The 27,251-nt window shown below is 42.9% G+C and overlaps 1 protein-coding gene across 1 annotated transcript in view; it reads left to right on the top strand.

The window, feature by feature from the left end:
• The window catches only part of spock1 (SPARC (osteonectin), cwcv and kazal like domains proteoglycan 1), a 502,975-nt gene that overhangs the window by 300,038 nt on the left and 175,686 nt on the right, over positions 1 to 27,251 (top strand). Inside the window, exon 3 of the mRNA XM_049474824.1 lies at positions 1,773 to 1,818. Within this exon, the coding sequence (XP_049330781.1) occupies positions 1,773 to 1,818 (46 nt within the window). The remainder of the gene's footprint in view (positions 1 to 1,772; positions 1,819 to 27,251) is intronic.

Below are 27,251 nucleotides of genomic sequence, written 5' to 3'. Positions count from 1 at the left end.
CTCAGAAACACACATCACTTCCAGGCTAAAAAAGCAGCTAATGAATATTCCATTGAAGTATTTGCTCACGCTGCCAACGGGCCTTGTGACTCAGGACGCCGCTGGTGTTTGGGTTGAAAACGCAGAACTGTTTGAAACGCCTCGGCCGTGGCTAATGTGCCGTGAGATTTGCATTGGCTCTGTCAGAGAGTAAAAAAAAAAAAGCAAAAAAAAAAAGTATCAAGCTGGCAAATCAAACTCCATCCAGCTCACCAGCTTCTCTGGGCTCGTTTATCTGGCCTGTCTCCTCCATTATCAGAAGCTGAAATGATGAGCTGCCGTTGCGTTTGTAAATAAATAAACAGCCTTTTCTCTTTCTGGATTCGCTCTGGTTGGAAACAGCAGAGATTTGGTCAAATGAGCGAACAGTCTTAGTCTGATATCTGATAGAACAAAGAGAAGAGGGGTGATAGCGTGTCATTTTTTGCAGGAATACAACAGAGGAAATGTGTGTGTGTGTGTGTGTGTGTGTGTTTCTGTTTGTGTGTGTGTTTTTTTGAACAAGATTAAAGTTGAAAGTAGCTTTTGAACATTCCTCGATTTTTTTTACATCTTACATATTATATGTTACTTTTTTATTAGTAATTCAGTTCATAATGTGAAACTCATATACTATTTAGATGTATTACACACAGAGTGAACTATTATAAGTGTTTAAGCTAATGAAAAACCAAAAATCAGTGTCTCAAAAATCAGAGTCTCAGACTATTTGAATATTATATAAGACCAATTGGTACTTTTGGCAGTGTGGGCAGTGTGCCAAGTCCTGCTGGAAAATGAAATACACATCTCCAGTAAAGTTGTCAGCAGCAGAGGGAAGCAGGAAGTGCTGTGAGAATTTGTGGGAAAACAAAACTGCACTGACTTTAGACTTGATAATAAAACACAGTGGATCAACACCAGCAGATGACATGTCTCTCCAAACCACTTATCACTGATTGGTGGAAACTTCACACTAGACTGTGTGTCTCTCACTCTTCCTCCAGACTCAGGTTGCTTGATTTACAAATGAAATGTAAAATTTACTGATGATCAGTGATGGTTTGGAGAAAACAAGACAAGACAAAACAAAGTGCTTACATGTAACGTAATACATATTCATAAAAATAAATATATGTATATTGCTTGTGCATATCATAGGTTCCAGTGCTGACTGCATAGCCTAAAGGTCTCCTCTTTGAGAGAAAAGCCAGGTTCATCCTACAGCAGTGACAGCACCTCTCGTTAAAGCAACAGAATGCAAATGACTCTTCAGAAATGACTCTGATGTGTGTTTAATATGCACATTGGCAGTGCCTTTGCTGAGTCAGAAGTGTTTGTGGAAAGTTTGGGAGTGTGTGAAGGGCAGATATCCCCCCTGCCGGCTCTGTCCGTCACTCAAGTGGGTTTGGATTGTGTTGTGTGGAACTGATCAGAATTCTCTGAACTGAATCAGTCACTGATAATAAAGCTGATTTTTAACTTTCTGACTGAAGACAGGTACAACCACGACTCTGAAAGAGTGAAAGCTTACTGAGGACCTGGAAAACAACAATGAAAGACTGTTCCAGCACACACACACACACACACACACACTCTCACACACACATGCACTGAGTGTTTCCCCCTCTATGCACCTCCATAGAGCTGCATTAAGAGTGTTTGTATGGGTATGTTGTCTGTTGTGCTGATAAAGAACGAACTCATTCTCTTTCTTTCTCTCTCTCTCTCTCTCTCTCTCTCTCTCTCTGTAGGATGATTACTTCAGGACCTGGAGCCCCAATAAAGCACAAGATAAAGGTAGGACAGTTGTGTTTATTTTGGTGTTTGAGTATGTGTGAAAAAGAGATACCAAATTTTAACTATGTTGAAGTTGGGAAGAAGAAAAATGACTTTTTAGTTGGCTCTATATTTTTGGCTACTCTTATAAATATAAACAGATATACAGCTCTGGAAAAAAAAGAAACTACTTCAGTTTCTGAATCAGTTTCTCTGATTTTGCTATTTATAGGTATATGTTTGAGTGAAACGAACATTGTTGTTTTATTCTATAAACTACAGAAATTATTTCTCCCAAATTACAAATACAAATATTTTCATTTAGAGCATGTATTTGCAGAAAATGAGAAATGTCTGAAATAACAAAAACGATGCAGAGCTTTTAGACCTCAAATAATGCAAAGAAAACAAGTTCATATTCATAAAGACTTCAGAAATCCATATTTGGTGGAATAACCCTGGTTTTTAATCACAGTTTATGCATCTTGGCATGTTCTCCTCCACCAGTCTAACACACTGCTTTTGGATAACACTTTGGATTAGACACTCTCTGAATGTTTTAATGCTCACTTGCACTCAGTGTTAAATATAGATAAAGATACGAATGAAGAGTTTTGTTGTTTTTATGTCCATAGACACATTCTCTGAACGTTTATGGGTGCAGAGCAGTATCACTGGCAATCCCAACCTCTTCCAGTGTGGTTATATTTGTAGTTGTCAGGTGCGCTCGTCTCTGAACTGCTCTCGAGTCAGTGTACTCCTTAACATCCATCCAAGTGCTTTGGCAGTGATGGTTCCATTGTTTGAAATGGCTCTATTTATTTTTGGTTGTATGTTTGTACCCTTAAAAAGGTCCTGAGCTAAAGTTTCCTGGCAAATTAGACAAATGTGGTTAATAATGATTTATGTGATCAATCACAGTTAATCATGTAGCCATTTTCATGGATTTTATTTTGTGTAAATTCAGCTTGATTGTATTTGTTCGATCAGAGCTGCGGAGCAGTGAAACTGTGTTTTCTGGAATGATTGTGCTCAATCTAGTAATGTTGGGAGGAGTTTGGCTAAGATGGGGATGAATGCAACCAGCAGCTCACAGCAAAGCTCCAACATCTAGTAGATAAGCCTTCCCTGGATGGTAAAACAGTTACTTAAACAAAAGCAGAATAAACATGTTTTTTAAATATTCTGTTTAACTCTTGATGTAAAAATATCTGGATATACAGTTAGTGTAAATATACTGTACACCCTCAGCGTTAAACACAATCTCTCTCTCTCTCTCTCTCTCTCTCTCTCTCTCTTTAAACCTGTTTTCAGTGTCCTCTCTTCTCCATCTCTGCTTTTAGATTAATCATATAAAAAGCCCCATTCAGACAGTGGAATCTCCATTTCATGATATTGATCTCTGTCTGTGCTCCACATCTAACCAATCAATAATCAGAGAGAGAGAGAGAGAGAGAGATAAATAGAGAGTGTAAGAAACCAACCAGGAGTTTGGATGCAAATGCAGACAGGTTTATTAATCCAAATCAGAAGGCAAAAATCGTAGTCAAACAGGCAAAGTTCAAAAAGACCAGAAAATATACACGCTAGGCAAAAATCGTAGTCAAGGGAAAGCGATAGATCAAAAAAACAGGAAAACAGTAACAACAATAACGCTCGATAAGACACACTGTGGCAATATCTCGCAACTAGGCAGTGCATGAGTCCAGTTTATATAGTCCTGTAGATGAGTGATCTCCCACAGGTGTGTGGGAGAGGAGGAGTCAGCCTCAATACTCAGGAGAGGTGGATCTTAAAGGTGTAGTGCGAGCAGGTGTGACAGAACCCCCTTCCCTACGCGCTACTCCAGGAGCGCCAAGAGTCCGGCCGGGGGGTCGGCCCCGAGGTCTGGGTGCAGGACGTTCCGGCCTGCGGGAGTGGAAATCCGTAATGAGAGAGGGATCCAGTATGTCCGATGTAGACACCCAGCTCCTCTCCTCGGGACCGTACCCCTCCCAGTCCACTAGATACTGGATGTGCCCCCGTCTCCGACGTGAATCCACAATGGTGTTGACTTTGTAGGCAGGACTGCCGTCGATGTCCAGAGCTGGAGGTGGTGATGAGAGAGGGGAGGCATCATCCAGTGGACCAGGAATAACCGGCCTGAGGAGAGACACATGAAAACTGGGTGAGACTCTGTAGTTACGGGGCAAAAGCAATTTATAAGTCACATTGTTTATTCTTTGCAGTATTCTGAAGGGTCCAACAAACTGTGGACTGAGTTTACAACAGGGCAGGCGCAACTTGAGGTCCCTTGTGGAAAGCCAAACTCTGTCACCTGGGTTAAATAAAGGGGTTTCACCTCTATGTCGATCTGCCTGGGCTTTTTGTCGTCTGACAGCCAAACCCAGACGTGCGTGTGTCTGTTCCCAAGCCCTCTCACTGTGTGTGAACCAGTCGTCAACAGCAGGGGCGTCTGTCCTCTCTGCATTCCAAGGGAACAATGGTGGTTGGTAACCTAGAACACACTGGAATGAAGTTAAACCTGTAGATGAGCTACGTAGAGAGTTCTGAGAGTATTCAGCCCACGGCAGAAAGTGTGACCACTCCCCCTGTTGGTCATGACAGTAATGGCGCAGCAGGCGACCTATTTCCTGATTGAGCCTTTCCACTTGTCCATTAGCTTCGGGGTGATGGCCTGACGTGAGACTGACAGTAATCCCCAACTTATCCATAAAAGCTTTCCAAACTGAAGAAGTGAACTGAGGTCCCCGATCAGATACAATGTCCTCCGGTATCCCAAAATTTCTGAAAACGTGAGTGAACAAAGCCTCTGCAGTCTGGAATGCAGTGGGTATAGTGGTGAAAGGCACCAATTTACAGGCCTTAGAAAACCTGTCTATAACTACAAGAATGGTGGTGAATGTCTGTGATGGAGGTAAGTCGGTGAGGAAGTCTATGGACAGATGGGACCAGGGTCTGAGAGGTATGGGTAAAGGCTCTAATTTACCTGCTGGTAGTGATCTGGGAGACTTGATACGAGCACACAGGGAACAGGACTGAATGTATGCATGTATTTCCGGCTCCATCCGAGGCCACCAATACCGTTCTCCCAGCAGATGATAGGTGCGGGCTGTGCCTGGATGACCCGTAGCCAGAGAGGTGTGGGCCCATCTTATCAACCTGTCCCTGCATGATTCGGGAACAAACACACGATTAGCTGGACAATTATGAGGAGTGGGTTCTGACCGAGAAGCCTGTCTTATGTCCTCCTCTATATCCCACTGGATAGGTGCAAGGATACAGGAGGGATTGAGGATGGTTTGAGGATCTGACTGAGTCTTTTCCTTTTCAAAAAGCCTGGATAAGGCATCTGCTTTACCATTCTTGCAGCCTGGTCGATAAGTGATGGTGAAACAGAAACGAGAAAAGAAGAGAGCCCACCTCGCTTGTCTGGAATTAAGACGTTTGGCTGTACGCAGATACTCCAAGTTCCGGTGGTCAGTGAGGACGATGAATGGGTGATGCGCTCCTTCCAGCCAGTGTCTCCATTCTTCCAAAGCTAATTTAATAGCCAGCAATTCACGGTTGCCTACATCATAGTTGCATTCTGTGGGAGACAAAAAAAAATATGCACAGGGGAACAGTTTAGCAGGATTACCTTGACGTTGTGACAGGACCGCCCCTACCCCAGAGTCAGATGCGTCCACCTCCACGATGAAGGGCAGAGAAGGGTCGGGATGCTTCAGCATAGGGGCTGATGTAAAAAGTGTCTTAAGCTTATCGAATGCCTGCTCAGCTGCCAGATTCCACACTAACTTCTTGTGTCCCCCTCTAAGCATAGTAGTGAGTGGAGCTGCCACCAAACTAAAGTTTCGGATGAACCTCCTGTAGAAGTTGGCAAAGCCAAGAAAACGTTGCAGATCTTTTCTACTCACAGGTTTCTTCCATCCAGTTACAGCATCCACTTTCTTTTCATCCATGTGGACCCCCTCACGATTGATCAGATAACCCAGGAATGAGATGTGGGTCTGGTGGAACTGGCATTTCTCTGCTTTGACGTACAGTCTGTTCTGTAGGAGTCTTTGCAGGACTTGAGGTGGATCTTAAAGGTGTAGTGCGAGCAGGTGTGACAGAGAGAGAGTATAAGGTGAGGATTATAGTGCAGGTAGAGCAGATGGAGTCTGAATCTGAATTGGTGTAGTCTGGGATGTTGAGCTGATGAATTGTGTGAGCTGTTTAAAGGACAGGGGTTTTGGTGGAGGGGTCAAGGCCAGAATAACTGTTTGCTCTTAAACTGCTGTTTCTTAATTCTGCTCATGTCATCCACTGACTTTCTGACTTTGATAAAAGTCTAAGTCCCTCTTCCCCTCTCTCTCTCTCTCTCTCTCTCTCTCTCTCTCTCTCTCTCTCACACACACACAAACACACTCTCCTCTCTGTCTTTCATTTTAACAGCTTACTTGGCTTGAATCTTTATTACCTACTATTACAAAGCAAATAAGAGAGCACTTAGCATTCATAGCGTGGAATAATCCATACATACACACATACACAGCTGTGTAAATAATGTTTAAACTGCTTTTAATACACTATATAGCCCTATCCGGACGAAATTCGTTTTTTTTTAGGGGGTCCTGGGATAATTTTCTCTTTTATGGGGGTTCATCTGTGATTTTATTCCCGTCCGGAACAACATTGTATGTGTTTTTTCTCAGACATCCTCTGAGAAAAAAATTACATCCACGTAAACACAACAGAGAGTGGAAATGGAGGAGCAATTGAACGCGATGTCATGTGACCAAGAAAGCCTAAAAAAAAAAAAAACCCTCATTGGTCCTCCTGTTTTTTCAATTGCAGTCCGGATGCAAGAGTTTTATCACTGAGTAGAAGTGTGAAATATTTTTCACAGACGCCCCCCCGGAGAAACTAATCCCGTATAGGGCTTATAGTGATAGGGCTTATGACTTCTCTTTACTCTTGTTAAGCATACACTATATGTCTAAATCAGGGGTGTCCCTTGTGGTATTTTAGAAATAGAATGAAAGTTGGCGATTCAAAGAGCGATTCAAAGAGCAGAAAAACAGGCCAAAGAGTCTCAAAGCGGAGAGAGTGCGCAGATGTAGAGCAGAAAAACAGAGTCTAAAAGAGTCTAAAAGTTGCCATAATTAAGGAGTTTAATATTAAGAGACATCATGAAATTAAACATCAATTTGAAAAATCTTAGTTTACACAACACTGTCAAAGATAGATAAAGATAGTAAGTCAAGTAAAATGGTGTGTAAATGAAATAATCAGGAAAAAATGTATTATTTAAAGTGGTATATTTCATTATGTGTTTTATTACAGAGTATGGCCCGTGACTTCAAATATATTTCTTCTTCTGGCCCCCAACAAAAAAAGTTTGCCCCCCCCTGATCTAAATAGTTGTGGACACCCTTTATAATGAATGCATTCAGCTACTTTAAGCCACAATAATTGCTGACACAGATGTGCAAATGCACACTCATGGCTTACCTAGTCCCAGTAGAGATGTATTGCTTATAGTTTTATAGCTTGAGCTGTAAGTATGTAAGCTGTAAGCTGTGGAGCAGGGGATCTGTGTTCTCTGGAATGATGGTGCTCCATCCAGTCATTTGAGATGAGTTGGTGATGATGAGGTGGGTTGGTGATCATCTGACATCCTGACCTCACTAATGCCCTTGTTGCTGAATACAACCAAATTCTCACAGCGATGCTCCAAGATCTTGTAGATGAGCTTCCACAGTAGAGTTGGACAGTAGAGACAGTTATTTCAACAAAAGCAGGATAATCTCTTTCTAATATCTGTGATTTCAGAAGAAGCACTAAATAAGTAGGTGTTCCAATAGTTTATAATAAGCTGTATGGTGTATTTATAGCTGAAACTGGTTCTGGTGTCTCTTTTAAACTGAAAGCAGAGCAGATGTTCATCTTTCATCACTTTCTTTTTAAATAGTCATTTTTAATGTGTGTAGAAACACTTGTGGGATATGTGTAAATGTGGGATATGAGGAGAGAAAGTGCTGCTGTTTCTGTGTTTCCTGAGCTGCAGTGATTTCAGATACACTCTTTTTTGGAGTTTCAGAACTTCTCCTGGTGTTTTTTTCTGTTTTCAGGTTGTGGGAATGTATCTGTAATTTGTTATGATTTTTTTTTGGTTTGATTTGATACGATAATTTGCGAGTTTGTATTCTCTTCTGACTGATCTGTAACTGTAATTCTAATTAATTAATGTCATTAGTCTAATTATTTTCATTAGTCTAATTATTTACATACTCTAATTGCATGTTGTTGTTTTTCTGAGGTGTATGTGTGTGTGTGTGTGTGTGTGTGTGAGTGAGGGTATTGTTTGTAGTTCTGTGAATAGTGCTTTGGAGGATTTTACTAAAATTTATATCACATTATACCACAGTTAGTTCCAAATCTTGTCTGAGAGGCGTTCTATGAGTGCCGTTATCAGCCGGTAATGCACTGTAACCGAAGCTCTCCATGTGTTACTCCTCCTCATACAGGTAACCTAGCAACGATGCAGCGCTTACAAGCCAAACAACGCAGCTACAAACAGAGCAGCAATGAAACTATTTTAACTTGCGTAGCTTTTATAACCAAACAGATCTTATTTTCTCATCCTCTTTAACTCCTTAACCAGTGTGAACTCCTAAGGGTCTTGATGTGTCCCAGACATCAAAGCTCCGTCCACATTAACTGTATCATTGTCCCTGCTGCCAAAACATACGTAATAAGCGTTTGCCATAACCAGTCACTCCTTCTTTAGCAGAAATTATGTTAGAAATATGATTACAAGCGCTCACAAGAGACAACTTCATAATGACAGGTGTGATTGGCTACGTATGTTGCCACTGATTTGTGATTGGATCACCCAGGACGCATGTTAATACCAGGTGTGAATACCAGGGTCTCAGTCTGTTATACCATATAGTGTTCGAATAGAGTTCAGATATTATAGTGCACATACACACACACACACACACAGTGAATATAGTACACTCATTGATTTAACCCATGCCACCAAGATAATGAAGTACAAACAAGTAATTACATTTACAATAATGTATTCTCTCCCAACAGGTGCAAAAGAGAAAACATACACATACACACACACACACACACACAGTTTACTTTCTTTCTTTTTTTAGCCAATTACAGTGCCATTCATGATGGGCGGGATCACAACCCCAATTTGCTCTTAAACACAGTAATTATGGAGAAAAGCTAATTCAATTATTCAAGCTAATTTCACCAACAATGCCATCCTGAGCGTAACTACACCTTTAAACTGTCATTTACATGTGTTAAGACGTGGAGAAAAATCCAGAGGGAGAGAGAGAGAGAATTTGAGGGATTGTGAGGGAGGGCCATATACACACAGTGCAGGTGTGCCACTTAAATTATTCATAAATGGCAACCTGATCATAAACCCACCTATGAAAAAAAGAAAGAGATTATCATTGAAAAGTTACTTTATTTCAGTAATTCAGTTCAAAAAAGTGTGAAACCACACTTTTGTTACCAATTGGAACTTTTGGCAGCTTGGACTTTGTGCCAAGTCCTGCTGGAAAGCAATTCATGCTTCCCTCTGCTGACAACTTTTATGAAGGTGTGGATTTCATTTTCCAGCAGGACTTGGCACACTGCCAAAAGTACCAATTGGTCTGAACCATCACTGAACCATCTGAGCAACTCACATCTTGCGTCTTATAAGTTTGTTCATTAATTGCAATAAAATGTTAAATGAATGGTTATCCAGCACTACTACTCCCTATAGATAAGGACTCTCTGGAGCAGGCATGGGCTAGAGGGGTTTGAGCTTTGAGCTTTGGTGTCACGTCTGGTGCTGTAGGCACTCCTGCTCCTTCCACACTGAGCTCCAACAGAGGTTTACAGCCTAACAACTAAACTACCCAGAACGCACCACACGCTGACATCACGCACGCACCCACGCACGTGCCATCTCACCTACTTTCACCAGGAAGCCCGGAGTATTGATTACCCCAGGGTATTTAAGGACGCTTCATGAATTCACTGGTGCCGCGTATTGCCTGGTTTCTACCACTTTTCAAAGCGTTACCTTACCTTACTGTGTATGTGTATGTGTTTGTTTTCTTTACGCCGATTTTTGGATTACCTCTGATTGTGGATTATTCTGTGTTTGACCTGGACTGTTTCCCGTTTTCCGATTATTGGATTATCTCTGATGCTGGCTTCCTCGTGTTTGAACTCTGGACTGTTTCTCACTCATGGTATGGTCTCTCCTATGTGGCTTCTGTTTACCGGTGCTTTGATTGTTTCTGTTTGACTACCTGTTTCTCTGCCCTTCTTTTTAATAAATAACCCATTTTACTGTATCCACGAGTGTCTGTATTCTGTGCACACCATGACATTTGGGGCAGTGGAACTGTGTTCTCTTGAATCCCGAAAGCATTTGATGTCTTTTCTGACCTCACTAACTGTCTTGTTGCTAAATGCAATCAAATAATGAGTGTGTTCTAAAATCTAGTAGAACGATTTGAAAGACAGTAGAGACAGTTACTCCAATAAAAGCAGTTTTAAAACAAACCTTTTTTTGATACCTTTATTTATAGGATTTTCACATTCACATTTCACATTTTCACCTATCCTAAACATAACATGTGTTATGAGTGGACAATGCAAAAAAACATTCACATACATACGACAGTCTGTTTTTTTTTTTTTTTTCTAATTTTTCCCTTTTCTCCCCAATTTACACAGCCAATTACCCAATCCACTCATTAGGACTCCCCCTATCACTAGTGATGCCCCAACACACCAGGAGGGAGAAGACTAGCACATGCTTCCTCTGATACATGTGAAGTCAGACACCACTGCTTTTTGAGCTGCTGCTGATGCAGCATTGCCGAGCAGCATCACAGCGCGCTCGGAGGAAAGCACAGCAGCTTGGCTCCAGTACATCAGCTCACAGACGCCTTGTGCTGCAGACATCACCGCAGGAGTGATGTGGTGAGGTAGCGCCATCCACCAACTTGGAGAGAGCAGGGCCAATTGTGCTCCCTCTGAGCGCCAGCAGCTTGATGGGAAGCTGCATGAGCGGGGGTTCGAACCTGCGACCTCCCGCTCATAGTGGCAGCGCTTTAGACCACTGGACCACACGGCGCCCCGAGTTCCATAATTTTTAATAATTCTTCAAATTTCTAGACAGTATATACCTGAGTATATACAAAATACAAACTTTTTAAATACCCCATAATTTCACACAAAATGATAAATGAGCAGGTGTTCCAACACCTTTGGCCATGCAGTGTGTGTATGTGTGCACTGTGAGCAGACTTAAGTCAGACTTAAGGGAATAAATATAAGAATAAGTCTAACTGTGCCTGAAACCTGTGCACAACAATGAATACATCAGAAACAGAGTGAAAAAGTGGAGAGAAAGACACGCAAGGACAGAGACAGGTGAAGAGCAGGGAATGAGAAGTTTAAGAGGGTGATAAAGAAAAGGAGCGATGCTGGTCTAAATTGAGTGTCTCTCTTCTTGTAAGGCTCCTCTGATAATGGAGTTGTGGAGGATCAATAAAGGCTGAGCGCTCAGATCAGCGTGTCAGTGATGTTACAGCACGGCACCTATAGACTCATATTAAAGCCACGCTGTGAATAATACAGTTTAAAGAGTGTGTAATCACCTGGGCGCATCATTTCTATTGAGCGTTTTGGTAACAATAGAGGAGGCCAGCAGCTTTTAATAAGGATCTTTAGCTGGTAAATAGGGGTTTTCAGCAGAGATGACATTTCCATCTGCTCTGTGCTTTTAGATGGAGTGTTTATGCCTTAGGGAAACTGGACAGTTTGAGTAGTTTAGGACTGATAACACATGAGCATCTGGAACAGCCTGGAACAATGACATCTCTTACAGCAAAAATGATTTATTGTTGCTTGCTGACTGATAGGACTTTTAGGATTATTACATCAAGACTACTTGTAATGAATAATTATTTATCAGTTCAAGTTGTTATTTATGTGGTAACAACACAATTGCTACCCCACTTCACATGTTTTGTGGATGTCCTGGAGTATCTAAGCTCTGCTCTAGAGTATCTCAGCCTCTTTGTTTCTCCTTAATGATGATACTTTACTCTCGGCTCTCCTGTTCTCAGCGCAGACTCTTTCTCCCTGTTCTTACAGCTGCAAAGAAAACTATTCTACAGTTTTAGTTCCCTTTATTCTCCTTTATTCTGTACTCATATTATTAATGATCTGTAATTTGCAGTCACAAATGATCCTGCAATAGACTTCAGGGAGCTTCAGGTAAAACAACTAATACGTGGTCAGATATTATCAAACATATCAGATTAGATTTTTTTTTTTTTGTAACAGTCTTCTTCATTCATGTCTATTATTTTACTTATTGCTATAATACTATGTATTAGAGAATCAAGTTTACTATTAGGGGTGTGACGAGACACTAATATCACGAGACGAGACACGATACTGGGTTCACGAGAACGAGACGAGACGAGATTTAAAAATAAAATAAATAAAAAAACGTCAAAAATGAAAAATGGCTTGAAAACTAGAGTTTTATTTGACAAAATCATATAACGCAGACTTAACAGACTGGTTTCTCTCACACATTGATTCTATAAGGAATAGAAATAAGAATAAGAATAAAAATAAAACTTTTCTAGGTCTTATATAGTGCAAACCACAACCAGTCATATTAAGACTATGGTTTGTGTTTTTTTCTCCTAAATCTCTTGTAATTTAACTATGCATAACAGTAACCAGTCATATTAAGACTATGCTTGAAAAGCAAACAGAGACAGATTTTTTTTTAATACAGTACAGAGCTAAGGGATTAGTACACCTGCCTATGAAACAGTCACATGTAGGATTTATTTACAGTATTTACATATGGTTTGTGTCTTGTTGGTCACTCTGTTACCGTTTATTGTTTCCACTGGAGCCAAAATGCAGCCAGACATACAACTTAAAAGTAGCAGAAGCATCTTTTATACAAATGCCTGAATTTTCCTTTTCTGCTGAGAGCTGCTCTCACTGCTCAGCCAACATACTCACTGCTATCGCTACTGTGTTGCCAGGTCTCTCTTAAAAAGTCCACACTAAACTGTTTTTTTTTCCCGCAAGACAGGTTTAAGCTTGACGAGAAATATCGTCACACCCTTATTTACTATGTATTAGCGAAAAAAGTATCTCTGAAACACCACATTTACAGGAGAAAGATTAAACCTTTTTAAATGTCAATGGAAATCAGTGTAAAATAGGTTTATTGCAGGTAATTTTTTTAGAGAATTTCTGTTAGTTCCTCCGTTAAGAAATGTTAACACAGGTTCAGGGACAGTTTGTTTGTTTAAATGATGTACTAAACTACAAATCAACAAAAATGGAGATAACCTATTTTGCAGACAATTATGCACGCTTAAAATCCTTTAATTTTCCCCAAAAAATCGTCAGTACGCCCTATAATCTGTTGCGCCTTATGTATGAATTCTACGTGTCATGTTGTAAGGAGCAGTAAAGCCACTCTGCTAAAGTACAGCGTTATAAGGGTATGAGTTTTCAGTGATGTTTCTCCAGCACCAAGGCTGGAGCACTATTAGCATTATCTGCTAACCGCAGCGCTAGCTCTTTGTTATAGTATTAGCAACCATATCAGATTTTTTTTTGTAACAGGCTTCTTCATTTATGTCTATTATTTTACCTTTTGATATAATACTATGTATTAGAGAATCAAGTTCACTATGTATTAGCAAAACAAATATCTCCAAAACACCCCATTTACAGGAGAAAGATAAAACCATCTTAAATGTCAATAGAAATCAGTGTAAAATTAGTTTATTTCAGGTCATTTTTTTGAGAATTTATATTATTTCTTTTATCAAGAATTTTTGACACAGGTTCAGGGACAGTTTGTTTGTTCAAACTATGTACTAAACTACAAATCAGCAAAAATGGAGATTATTTTTCAGACTATTAGGCGCACTTAAAATCCTTTTATTTTCCCCCAAAAATCGTCAGTGCGCCCTATAATCCGGTGCGCCTTATGTATGAATTTTACTAGTCAGGGTATTAAGGAGCTATAAAGCCACTCTGCTGAAGTACAGCTTTATAAGGGTGAGTTTTCAGTGAAGTTTCTCCAGCACAGAGGCTGGAGCAGCATTAGCATTTGCCGCTAACCGCAGCGTTAGCTCTTTCACCATTCAGAGCTGTGCTCATTGCTGTGTTACACCTCGCCAACAGTCTATTTTTATGCCTTGCACCCAAATCTGTAAAGTTTTCACTTGTAATTATCATAGCTTCAGACAAGTTTTGCTTAGTGCTTAATATATTAGATGCTGTATTTACTGCCCCACTTTAGTTCTACTAAAAAAACAACTTCAGACACAAGAATGCGAAAGAGATATTTTGGCCTCTATCTTACACTTTGTACAAGGCACTTTGTGGTGCTCATTGCTGTCTTACACCTCACCAACAGTCTATTTTTACGCCTTCCACCCGCACTATTAAAACAGTGTTCAGGTAAATATCCGGTGTGTTTCTATTTTGGCAATGGAAAACCCTGGTGCTCCACTGACTGATTTGAACCCCGACAATAGTCAACAAAGCTATAAACGAGCTACATGGGACAAATCGCTAGCTTATAGCACCCTGGGTTACCACAACACTCAGGGTTTCTTAGTCTACCGCTATTGGGCAGCATTTACTAGCGCTAACCAGGCTGGCTAAGCTCTTGCTAACTGCAGCTAACGCTCACCCTTGGACAAAATACTGGAATTCTAAGCTAACTGTAAATAAATGAAAACGCTATAAATAGACCAAAAAATAATGTTCATTGATCATTGCATCTTATAAACCGATGCACCTTATAGTGTACTTGTCTTTTGAATTATCATTATCAGTCAAATGTTCATTGCTATCTTGACAATGCGGGTGCAAGGTACAGTACATCCCTAATCATTACACACACACGGACATGCTGCAGTGCAAAAACCCAACTTTCACATCAACAGTAAACAGAAAACACAATACTGTAAAAAAAAATTGCTGTTGCCTTTACAGCGTCAACGAGCAGGTCAATGTCTTCTACTGAGAAGTCCTGAAGCGTTGCGCCGTTAAAATACCAATCCACCGAAGTCAGAGTGCCCAAAACACACCCATGATTAATTAAGAGAATTAGTACATGGTCCTCACGATACCAAAGACACACCGATACGCCCTAAATCCAGCTGCATGGTGCACGATTGCCGGCTCATCTATAGATTGCTAAAATAGGGTCCAATGTCTTTGCTGAAGGCCCCATCATCAGCTCAGGTCTCGACTAATGTAGTACATGCTGAGCTTAGAAGGCAGAGGGTCAGAGCATTCCCCCTGGACAACTGGCAGGACTATTCTGGAGGTGGTGACAAAAGAAAGTGAGTGAATCACGGCTTTTAAAAACTTTAATAGCTGAAAACTTTAATAGCTGAATAATTAATCTAGGGTTCAAACGGCTGTTGTGTTGATGCTGTAGTTCACTATCTCAGTCATGTTGTACTCTTGTTGTTTTCCTTGTTGCAAGCTTTTCGAGGAAACCAGAAACAAGAGCCATTTAATTTGCAGATTGCAAAAGGACAGTAGCCCCATTATGGGAGTGCATGTTAGTTCAGACAGATGTTATATGAGCAATTTGCTATTTACTGTGTGTGCAAAATGTATACTCTAATAATCACATCTGCAGGATGAAAATTCATCTCTCTTTTTGAATGAGAGACTGACTGTTTAATATAGACTGACATTTTGAGTTTATTATTGTTAGCTTGGTGACTAAGTAAATATATTTAGCATACATCACTGTACTATGACACCTGTGCACACATTACCAGTAAATTGGAATATACCTCACGAGTAATATTTTCACACAGGCTTCTCACTCTATTTCACACCCCCGCATCATATATTCACTGAGAAATGTCAAGTCAAGTCAAGTCAAGAGGCTTTTATTGTCATTACATCTGAGTACAGGTACACAGTGTGATGAAATTACGTTCCTCCGGAACCATGGTGCAACATAGAACAACAAGCAATAGACAACATAAAGTGCAGAAGTGACGGCAGTGCAACATAAAATTATAAAATTATAACACTAAATAACAATAAATACAATAAATACAAAAGACAAGACAATTTAAAGACAGGACAGTGCAGTACCGATACGGTATAATAAGTGTATAGTTGGGATAAGGTGCAGAGATGTGTGACATACTGTAACATATAGAACATATATAATCACAGCAGTTACTGAGGTAGAGTTTATAGTTTTTAAGAGTGCAGCAAATAAAGTCATGTCAGCCTCTGTGTGCTGACTGGGTGTGTGTGTGGAAGTTCAGTTCTTGTGAGTGTAAAGGGGGGGGTGTACAGTTTAGTTTTGTGTGAGTGTGTTGGGTGAGTGGTGGGTGGGGTGGGGGTTCAGTTCTGTCTCTGTGCTTTGAGAAGTCTGACTGCCTGGTGGATGAAGCTGTTGCAGAGTCTAGCAGTGGAGGCTCGGATGCTCCTGTATCTTCTGCCGGACGGCATCAGACCGAAGAGTCCGTGTGAGGGATGGGTGGGGTCGTCCACAATGCTGGTGGCTTTGCGGATGCAGCGTGTGGTGTAGTTCTCGGCGATGGAGGGAAGAGAGACTCCGATGATTTTCTCAGCTGTCCGCACTATCCGCTGTAGGGTCTTGTGGTCTGAGGTGTTGCAATTCCCAAACTAGACGGTAATGCAGGTGCTCAGGATGCTTTCTACAGTCCCTCTGTAGAACATGGTGAGGATGCGGGGTGGGAGATGTGCTTTCCTCAGTCTCCTCAGGAAGTAGAGGCGCTGCTGGGCTTTCTTGGTTATGGAGCTGGTGTTGAGGGACCAGGTGAGGTTCTCTGCAATGTGAACACCGAGGAACTTGGTGTTATCCACAATTTCCACAGCAGAGCCGTTGATGTTCAGCGGGTGGTGGACACCTGGAGCTCTCCTGAAGTCAACAACCATCTCCTTGGTTTTATCCACGTTAAGAGATAGGTTGTTGGTTCTGCACCAGTCTGTCAGCCACTGCACCTCCTCTCTGTATGCTGACTCGTCGTTCTTGCTGATGAGGCCAACTACAGTTGTGTCATCAGCGAACTTGATGATGTGGTTTGAGCTGTACTTTGCAGTACAGTCATGAGTCAGCAGAGTGAACAGCAGTGGCCTGAGCACACAGCCCTGGGGGGCGCCGGTGCTCAGTATGGTGGTGCTGGAGGTGTTGTTTCCAATCCTGACTGATTGTGGTCTCTCAGTCAGGAAGTCTAAAACCCAGTTGCAGAGGGAGGAGTTCAGGCCCAGCAAGCTCAGTTTTCCGATCAGATGCTGAGGGATGATGGTGTTGAATGCTGAACTGAAGTCGATGAACAGCATTCGAACATAGCAGTCTTTGTTGTCCAGGTGGGTGAGAGCCAGGTGGAGCGCAGTAGAGATGGCATCGTCTGTTGATCTGTTTGGACGATACGTAAACTGCAGAGGGTCCAGTGAGGACGGGAGCTGGTTTTTGATGTGCCTCATGACCAGCTTCTCAAAGCACTTCATGATGATGGGAGTAAGTGCAATGGGACGGTAGTCATTAAGGCAGGACACTTGAGACTTCTTCGGCACAGGGACGATGGTGGTCGTCTTGAAGCACGTCGGCACGATTGCAGTACTCAGAGAGATGTTGAAAATGTCCGTGAGAACATCCGTGAGTTGTTCTGCACATCTTCTGAGCACTCTGCCAGGTATGCTGTCTGGTCCTGGGGCTTTCCGTGGGTTGACTCTGAGTAGAGTTTTCCGCACATCAGCTGAGGACAGGCACAGTACCTGATCGTTTGGAGGAGGTGTAGTCTTCCATGCTGTCGTGTAGTTCTTCGAACCTTGCGTAGAAGGAGTTCAGTGCATCTGGAAGGGAGGCATCACTGTTACAAGCAGGGGGGGTGACTTGTAGTTGGTGATGGTCTGGATGCCCTGCCACATGCGCCGAGTGTCAGTAGTGTCCTGGAAGTGGGCGTGGATTTTCTTTGCGTAGGTGCGCTTTGCCTCTCTGATCCCCCGGGAGAGCTTGGCTCTAGCTGTTTGGAGGCCAGCCCTGTCCCCTGACTTAAAGGCCTTGTCTCAGGATCTCAGCAGCACACGCACCTCTGCAGTCATCCACGGCTTCTGGTTGGGGCGGGTTGTGATGGTTTTGGAGACAGTAACATCCTCAATGCACTTGCTGATGTAGCCAGTCACTGAGTCTGTGTACTCCTCCAGGTTGATGGAGTCATCAGAGGTAGCAGCTTCTCTGAACATGTCCCAGTCAGTGTGCTCAAAACAGTCCTGAAGAGCAGAGATGGCTCCTGGAGGCCAGGTTGTAACTTGCTTCTTCTCTGATTTGGCACGTCTGATGAGCTGTCTGTATGCTGGGATGAGCATGACAGTGATATGATCAGAGTAGCCGTAGTGGGGGCGGGGCTCTGCTCTGTACGAACTGGGAATGTTAGTATACACACAATCGAGCAGGTTAGCTCCACGGGTTGGAAAATCCACATGTTAGTGAAAGCTGGGCAGCAGAGCCTTCAGATTACTGTGATTGAAATCACCAGCAACAATAAACAGTCCGTTGGGGTGTGAGTTCTGGAGTTTGGAGATAACAGTGTACAGTTCTTGCAGAGCGTTAGCATTAGCACCGTTAGCATTAGCATTAGCACTGGGTGCTACATACACTGCTATTATGTACACGCTGCTAAGCTCTCTGGGCAGGTAGAATGGCCTGGCTCTGACTACAGCAAACTCCACCAGCGGCGAGCAGTAGCTGGAGATCAGCGCAGCGTTGTTACACCATGCTGTGTTGATGTAAACACACACCCCACCTCCACGTACCTTGCCCGAGAGGCTGGCGTCGCGGTCCGCGCGGTAGCATAGCATGCCGCTCACCTCAATCGCGGAGTCCGGGATGGAGTTCGTTAACCACGTCTCCGTGAAAACGAACACACAGCAGTCTCTGAACTCGCGCTGGGATGTCCGCTGGAGCCGGAGATAGTCAATCTTGTTCGGCAGGGAGCAAACGTTGGAGAGAAGGAGAGATGGAACCGCTGGCCGGCTGGAGTTAGCCATTAGCTTAGCGCGGACACCGTCTCTCTTACCGCGCTTTCGGCTCCTCGCGCAACGCTTGCGGAGAGACTGCTTCCGGATAGCAGGCTCAGGAAACGCGGCGGATCTTAGCAGGCCTAGCGCGCGTAGCTCCGCTCGTAGACCGTCTGTAAGTACAGATTTTTGTTGATTTTGCAGGTCTAGCAGGGTCTGTCGGTCGTAAGTTGTTCCCATAGCGAACTTTTGCATGATTGCGAGTTCAGATCGGATTATTTACACAGAAAAACAAACAAAAGCACCGTGTTTTGCTTCCGGAGTAGCCGCTGCGACTGCTCGCGCCGCCGACAGGAAGTACCAAAGTCTCTCTCACACAGAAACACACACATAATGTTTTCAGGTTTTCAGGTGTGCCTTATCAGGGTTAATTAGTGGAATTTCTTGCTTTATCAATGGGGTTGGGACCATCAGTTGTGTTGTGCTGAAGTCAGGTTACTACACAGCCGACAGCCCTATTGAACAACTGTTAAGATTCATATTATGGCAACAACCAATCATCAAACTAAAGAAAAAAAAAGTGGCCATCATTACTTTAAGATATGAAGGTCAGTCAGTGCGGAAAATTTCAAAAACTTTAAATGTGTCACCAAGTGGAGCAAAAACCATCAAGCGCTACAGCGAAACTGGCAGACATGAGGACCGACCCAGGAAAGGAAGACCAAGAGTCACCTCTGCTTCTCAGGGCAAGTTTGTCCGAGTCACCAGCCTCAGAAATCACAAGTTAACAGCAGCTCAGATTAGAGACCAGTGGAACGCCACACAGAGTTCTAGCAGCAGACCCATCTTTAAAACAACTGTTAAGAGGAGACTGCGCTAATCAGGCCTTTATGATCAAATAGCTGCTATAGAAAACCACTGCTAAGGAGAGGCAACAAGCAAAACAGATGTGTTTGGGTCAAGAAACACAAAGAATGGACATTAGACCAGTGGAAATCTGTGCCTTGGTCTGATGAGTCCAAATCTGAGACCAAAATTGGTTCCAACCGAAGGTGAATGGATGGATTCCACATGCCTGGTTCCCACTGTGAAGCACGGTGGAGGAGGAGCTGTGATGGTGTGGGGGTGTTGTACTGGTGACACTGTTGGGGATTTATTCAGAACTGAAGGAACACTGAACCAGCATGGCTACCACAGCATCCTGCAGAGATATGCCATCCCAGTGTGCAAAGCAGTAATCAGAGCAAAGGGTGGCTACACCCCTTGGAGTGATGTTGGTAGAGAGCACCATCTACTGTACCCCCCAGAGAGAGCAAGGCCAATTGTGCTCTCTTAGGGTTCCGGTAGCTGATGACGAGCTGCATGACCGGGATTCAAACCACTATAATTCTCCCGATCATAGTGGCCGTGCCTTAGTGCACCGGACCACTCAGCGCCCCTTGCATAATTGTTTATGTTTGCGATTTATATGCATGCCCTATGTTTTCTGCACATTATAAGTGTGGTAGAATATTTCATGTTATGTTATTGATTTAGTTAAATAATTAGTTAAAAGAAATAGACAAAAGGCTGCACACTATTTTTGTACTGAAAAAAACCTTTGAAACCTTATTAAAGGATTGAAACTGTCATATTTATACCAAACAGAACTTTAACAATAAATATGTTACAAGTATGTTCTTAAAATTATTTGATAATTAACTAATAATACCCTGAAATACTGTGATGATACTTTAGGGCCTTATCCTTCACTCCTCCCAGCAACTTTAGCTATACTTTCCTTGGCTCTGTAGAATTTCAGGAACGTCTGCAGTCTGTTTTTTTTTTTTTTTTTTTTCAGATTTTCTTGAATCATAAAATATTCATTTTAAAAAGTGAGTTCACTTGATTTTTGGATGGTGTAGTTCAGTCTTACCACAGTACTGAGCCGTGTGGACACTGTGTTCCGTGGTTTGAGGACGGGTGCTTATATCCAAGTTTGATTGATTGTTAAAGTTGAAGTTTTGGCCATAAATCTCTTTCACGCAAAGTTTCAGCTCACCCTAAATGTTCTAGAGTCTAGTGGCGGCGTACTTTACACAACTTTACTTTATAATTGACATTTTGCTCTTTGCATTGGGTTTGGTGATGTAAGGCATGGATGGAGCTGCTTGGTCATTCCATTCCAGCCCCATTCCAATAAGTATCCTATCTTGGTACCATGCTGGAGTTCACTGAGAGCTTCTGAGAACGACCCGTTCTTTCACTAATGTTTGTAGCAGCAGTCTGTAGGCCTAGGAGCTTGGTTTTATACACCTGTGGCCATGAAACTTATTGGAACACATGAATACAATGATTTGGTTGGGTGAGCAGAGTCCAGCAGTGGCGCATGTTTCACCACTTTACTTTGCATTCGATGTTTTGGATTGTGTTTGGAGATGTGAGGCTTGGATGCATCTGCTACAGGGGTCGGCAATAGACGGCCCGCGGACCAGATGTGGCCCGCAAGCATTCACAAAAAAAAAAAAAAAAAAAAGATTAAAATTTACGGTAACATTTTCTATGATTGTCATCTCTATAAGATGCTATAAACATACTCATAACACATTATAATGCATTCATAAGGCATTATAAACATGGCTATACACATTTACAAAAATGTTCATCATAGCCAAGTTTATTGTTATTCATCATGAACTGTGATTATAATGCATTAATAGCTGTGTTTATAACATGTTATACGTCAATACCAAGAAACTCAGTCCCAGCTTGCACAATGTATTATGACTAAGAAAAGCTTCCAACTTATAAACTTATAAACACACCCTAAATAATGCTATAAATATATCTTAAACCACTCATAAAGTATGCTTGAATATAATATTAGTTATAGTCAATTATAGTGTATTATAGCAGGTCGTTGTGCGCTCTAAGTAAAGTGCCAGACTTTCATTGTGGGACTAGATTTTTAATGATAGATGTATACTATTTTAACATATATGTATATATATTATAAGCACAGCTTATAATGTATTATGATCACAAATCATAATGCTTAATGAACATGGCTATAATGGGTTATGCATTTTTATTAATATTTATAGCCCTGTTTATAATGCCTTATGAATGCATTATAATATGTTATGAATGTGGTTATAGAGTCTAATAGAGATGACATTCATAGAAAGTGTTACCAAATTTACTTTTAAAAAAGTTTCGCAACTTTCCGCATTTTCTTTTTTTTAAGTAAATTTAATTTAAGTAGCTTCAACTCGGTTTCAAGACTTAAATGTTACATAGAGTAAATAAGTTAACTTCAGTCAATCCTTTCTTTTAGACAACTTTACTTCATTTATTTCATAAATTTAAATATATACCCTAACATTTATCATCCCAAAGATCATATTCCTAGATCATCAGTTTGATCTGCTGTATGACATCCTGAATCAGATTTTTTTATAGATAACAGTGTGTCACACAGAGTTAGAATCCACAAAAGTCTGCTGCTGAATTAGACATGCAGACGCTGAGTGCAGCAGTGTGTGAGCTGCAGCCGTATCAGCTGTATGTAGCCTGCAGGGACAGATCACCAACATGCTTTAAAACATGTAGTCCCACATGAATCCCTCTAACAGCTCGGAAATCTGACCTGAAACTGCCCTCAGAGATACTCCTCTGTTCCCTCCCATACCCTGCAACTCAGAGAAAGAGAGAGAAAGAGAGAGAGAGAGAGAGAGAGAGAGAGAGTGTGTGTGTATTGAGGGTAGGATTGAAAAGGTCAGAGATGGTTCCCTCCGGGCTGCTCTCTTATCAGGTACTGAACAGAGACAGCGCCAAAACCACAGTGCTGAAAACACACACACACACACACACACACACAATTTTTGTATAGCTTTGGATGTTTCGTTTAAAAAGTGTGTGTGTTTAAAGGGAGGGGTCTTATTTTTTTTTAATTAACCTGTCCGTTTCTTTCTTTCTTGCTTTACTTTACTTCCTCTCCATTCTCTCTCTCTCTCTCTCTGTCTCTCACTTTATTTTTACTCTTATTTTCTATTTAAAACAGTTATCTCTATCTCTCACTCCCTCATTCTACCCCTCTCATTATCTCTCACTTTTCAACTCTTACTTTATTTATTCATTCTCTCTCTCTCTCTCTCTCTCTCTCTCTCTCTCTCTCTCTCTCTTTCTCTCTGCGCATGCACGAGCGTTGGAGGGAACGGAGGGTGTGTGTGAGAGCGCTTGGTGTTTTGCCAAACTTTTGTTGTTGTTAACTTTCGTTTTCGTTTTGATTGAGTGGATTGTTAGAGTGTGTGAGTGAGTTTATCTGCGTGTGTGTGTGGTGTAGCGGTGTGTTGTGTGTGCGCGCTGCTGAGCGCGGGTGTGAGTGTGTGTGTGAGTGTGTGTGTGGCGTGAGCGTGGTGTGAGCATGGCCTGGAGTGCGGCGGCTCGGAGGAGCTCTGCGGCTCCAAGGAGTTCGCCGTTTGAGCAGCTCTCCAGGCAGAATGGAGTGAAGTTCGCCTGTAAGGCGAGTATTGAGACCTGTTGCCTTGCTGTCGGAGAGCTCGTGGGACATGAAAACGTGCTGTCAGCGTCCCGCATGAACAACTCAATGGTTCTGTTTCTAAACACCGTGGAAAGAGCGAACGACCTGATCAGTAAAGGAGTAATTATAATTGGTCAGCTCTTCCCGGTGTTGCCCCTCAGTACCCCCGCGAGAATGGTAATACTGTCGAATGTTCCCCCATTCTTTAAGGACAAGCTACTCGTCCGTGAGATTTCCCGCTACGGGAAGCCGGTCTCATCCATGAAACGGCTTAGTCTCTGACTCAAATCGCCTCTTTTAAAGCACCTTGTGTCCTTTAGGAGGATGGTTTTAATGAACCTGAAGGATGGGGAGGATCTGGACCTGGTCCTCAAACTAAAAGTGGACGAGTTTGACTACACGTGTCCACTGACACCGATATAAAATGCTTTTGGTGTGGACAAGCGGGTCATCTGGTGCGAGCCTGCCCGGAGAAGGCTAACGCGAGCTCAGATGTTCCCGCGGGTGCTGAGCGCAAGCGGCCGGGTCCTGCTGCTGCGGAGCCCGCGGTGGCTGTTCCCCCTGCGGCGGCTGCGGGCTCGGGCGCGGGAGATGCGCCGACTGCCCCGGGGTCGGAACAGAGTGAGGTGAGCGGGTCCGAGGCTGAAGCGGAGGAGACCGGGGGAGCTGCACGCGCCGCGGAGGCACCTTCATCACCTCCTCCAGCTGTGGAGGAGCCGCCCGTGGATGAGGCGTGCAGCGCGGCAGCGGGCACTGAGGGGCAGACAGTAGAAGTGAGTGACTGCGATAAACCTGCCTCTGCTGCAGCTGTGGTTTTAAATGATGTGGAGATGGTGGATGAACCTGTTTTTAAAGTGCCAACTAAGAGAAAAAAGTCAGGAAAGGAAAAAGGGAAGAAGCAGGCAAAGACTGAGGTCAGTGGTACAGATGAGGAGGTGAAGGGGAGTGAGGGTGATGATGAAGGTGAAAATGATGGCTCTGTATCTGACTCTGGGTGGTCTATGTGCTCTCAGGATGAGAGAATGCCTGTTGTGTATACTGCTGTACAAATTAAGAAGTTTTTAAGAGAGTCTAAAGGGCAGAGAGGTGTGCGGGTGGAGGATCATTTTACTGACACAGACCAGTTCATCCACGATGTAAAACTTTTAAGACGGGAGAAGGCTTTTACTACCACAGAAGTGTTCAGGTTAAATAAGATACTGACTAACCTGCAAAGCTTGTAATGATGCTGTTTTTAAAGTTTTTTAGTCCCTGCTTCGGACTGGCCCTTGCCATCACTGTTTTATGTCCATTTATTATTTTAATGGGTGAAATTAAGATTGCTACTTTAAACCTGAATGGTGCACGGGACAATGTAAAAAGAGCAATGTTTTATGAGTGGGCCAAACAGAAGCGTGCTGATGTTTTTTTTTTTTTTATCTAAGAGACGCACAGTGATGATGAAATGAATATAGAATGGGCTAAAGAGTGGGATGGCTTGGCCATTTTAAGTAATTATTCCAAAAGTACACATTAAAGTGTTTTGTCAGCAGTACACTGTCAATGTCACTAGAGACATTACCAGATCTCTAAAAGCTCTGGAGATTGAGATTGTGGAGCTTCAAGGTTTTACAGAACCCACAGGAAATCAAGAGCGTATTACAGCTCTTAAAAGAAAAAAGGCTGCATTAGCTGATCTGCTAGGCATTACAGCACAGGGGGCGCTGGTCCGTTCTCGTTTCCGTAACGTAACGGAGATGGATGCTCCTTCAAAGTTCTTCTTTGGTCTCGAACGTAAAAATGGACAGAAAAGGTTTATGCATGCTGTGCGAACTGAATCAGGGGTTCTCGTATCTGAGCCTTCTGAAATTCGCCAGCACACAGTCAGCTTTTTCGCAAAGCTGTATGAGAGTGAGCAGGCCAATGCACAGGGTGTAGAGGAGAGGTTCTTCCCCCTGCAGACACGAATCACGCCACAATCCGCCAGGGCACTGGACGCTGAGCTCACTGTGGGTGAGCTGTACGAAGCCCTCCAGGGCATGGAAAACAGCCGGGCTCCGGGCATTGATGGCCTCCCGGTGGAGTTCTACAAGGCGTTTTGGTCAGTCTTGGGTCAGGACGTGCTGGAGGTGCTTCAGGCAAGTGTGCAGGATGGGAAGCTCCCCCTGAGCTGCAGAAGAGCTGTCCTGACCCTACTGCCAAAGAAGGGGGATCTGACTTGGCTAAAGAACTGGCGCCCTGTGTCATTGTTGTGTACAGACTGCAAGCTACTCTCAAAAGCATTAGCCTCGAGACTGGGGAAGGTGATGGAGCAGGTGGTTCACCTTGACCAGACGTACTGTGTGCCTGGCAGGTCTATTTTTGATAATGCTCATTTAATTCGGGATGTTTTGGCCGTCTCCAGACTATTGGGTTTAAAAACTGGTCTCGTATTTTTGGACCAGGAAAAGGCTTTTGACCGGGTTGAACACGAGTGTTTGTGGAAAGTTCTGGAGAACTTTGGGTTCAACCCTGGTTTTATAGCCATGATCAAGGTTTTGTATAGTGACATAGAAAGTGTACTAAAAGTAAACAGTGGTTTATGCGCTCCTTTTAATGTTCACAGAGGTATCAGGCAGGGGTGTGCTCTTTCGGGAATGTTATACAGCCTGTCTATCGAGCCTCTGCTCTGCCAGCTGCGGCAGAGGCTCTCTGGATTTATCATCCCGAATTGTAGCACACCTCTACGCCTTTCTGCTTATGCAGATGATCTGACTGTCCTGATAACCTCTCAGAGTGACATTGATGTTTTAGTGGAGGTTTTAAATGATTTTAGGATTTTATCATCTGCTAAAGTGAACTGGACGAAAAGCACTGCTGTTTTAGTGGGCGAATGGCCTGGTGGGGGACCCGCACTGCCTGGGTTGTCATGGAGGACGGGTGGTTTTAAATATCTGGGAGTGTACTTGGGAGACAGCGAATACGAAAAGCAGAACTGGGAGGGAACTATTGAGAAGGTGAAGGGTCGTCTCAATAGGTGGAACTGGATAATCCCTCAGCTGTCTTATCGGGGTCGCGTTTTAATTGTAAATAATCTTGCTGCTTCGTTTTTATGGCATAAGTTGGCATGTGTGGATCCCCCACCGAACCTACTTGCTGGCATTCAGGCCTTACTTGTGGACTTCTTCTGGGACCGACTGCACTGGATACCACAGGCAGTTCTCTTCCTGCCCAAGGAGGAAGGAGGACAAGGGCTGGTCCACCTAGCCAGCAGGACTGCTGCCTTTCGCCTCCAGTTCATACAGAGACGGCTCACCGGCCCACAGGACTTGGTATGGAGAACAGTGGCATGCAGGATTTTACAAATGGTGGGCGGATTGGGATTGGACAGAACTCTGTTTTTAATGGACACTAAAACACTGGATTTTACTGGATTACCTTTGTTTTATCGTGGACTTTTTAGAATTTGGAACTTTTTTAACACGTCCAGACTGGTAAAAAACTGTACAAGACCTGTATGAAAGTTTTTAACAGAAAAAGACTGGAGACCAGAGCAGACACACCATGGCGTGATGCTCTGGGTCTCAGTGATGAGGTTCACCCAGAATGGAGAGCGCTGTATAAACCACCGTTAACTAGGAGAGTACCTGACCTGACGTGGAGGATTTTACACGGTATTGTTTCTGTTAATTCTTTTATTTCCATTTTAAATCCTGAAGTCACTCAAGGTTGTCCCTTCTGTTTTCAGAGGGAAACGGTGTTTCACGCTTTTATGCACTGTTTTAGGCTACGTCCCCTTTTTAAGGTTTTACACTCTGTTTTTACGGCTCTTAATGTGTTTTTTACCCCTCAGATTTTTATCCTGGGTTTTAAA

The sequence above is a fragment of the Astyanax mexicanus genome, chromosome 2, assembly GCF_023375975.1.
Source record: "Astyanax mexicanus isolate ESR-SI-001 chromosome 2, AstMex3_surface, whole genome shotgun sequence".
NCBI lineage: Eukaryota > Metazoa > Chordata > Actinopteri > Characiformes > Acestrorhamphidae > Astyanax > Astyanax mexicanus.
Note: the sequence above shows the minus strand (reverse complement) of the source record. Positions and strands in the feature narration are given on the sequence as shown.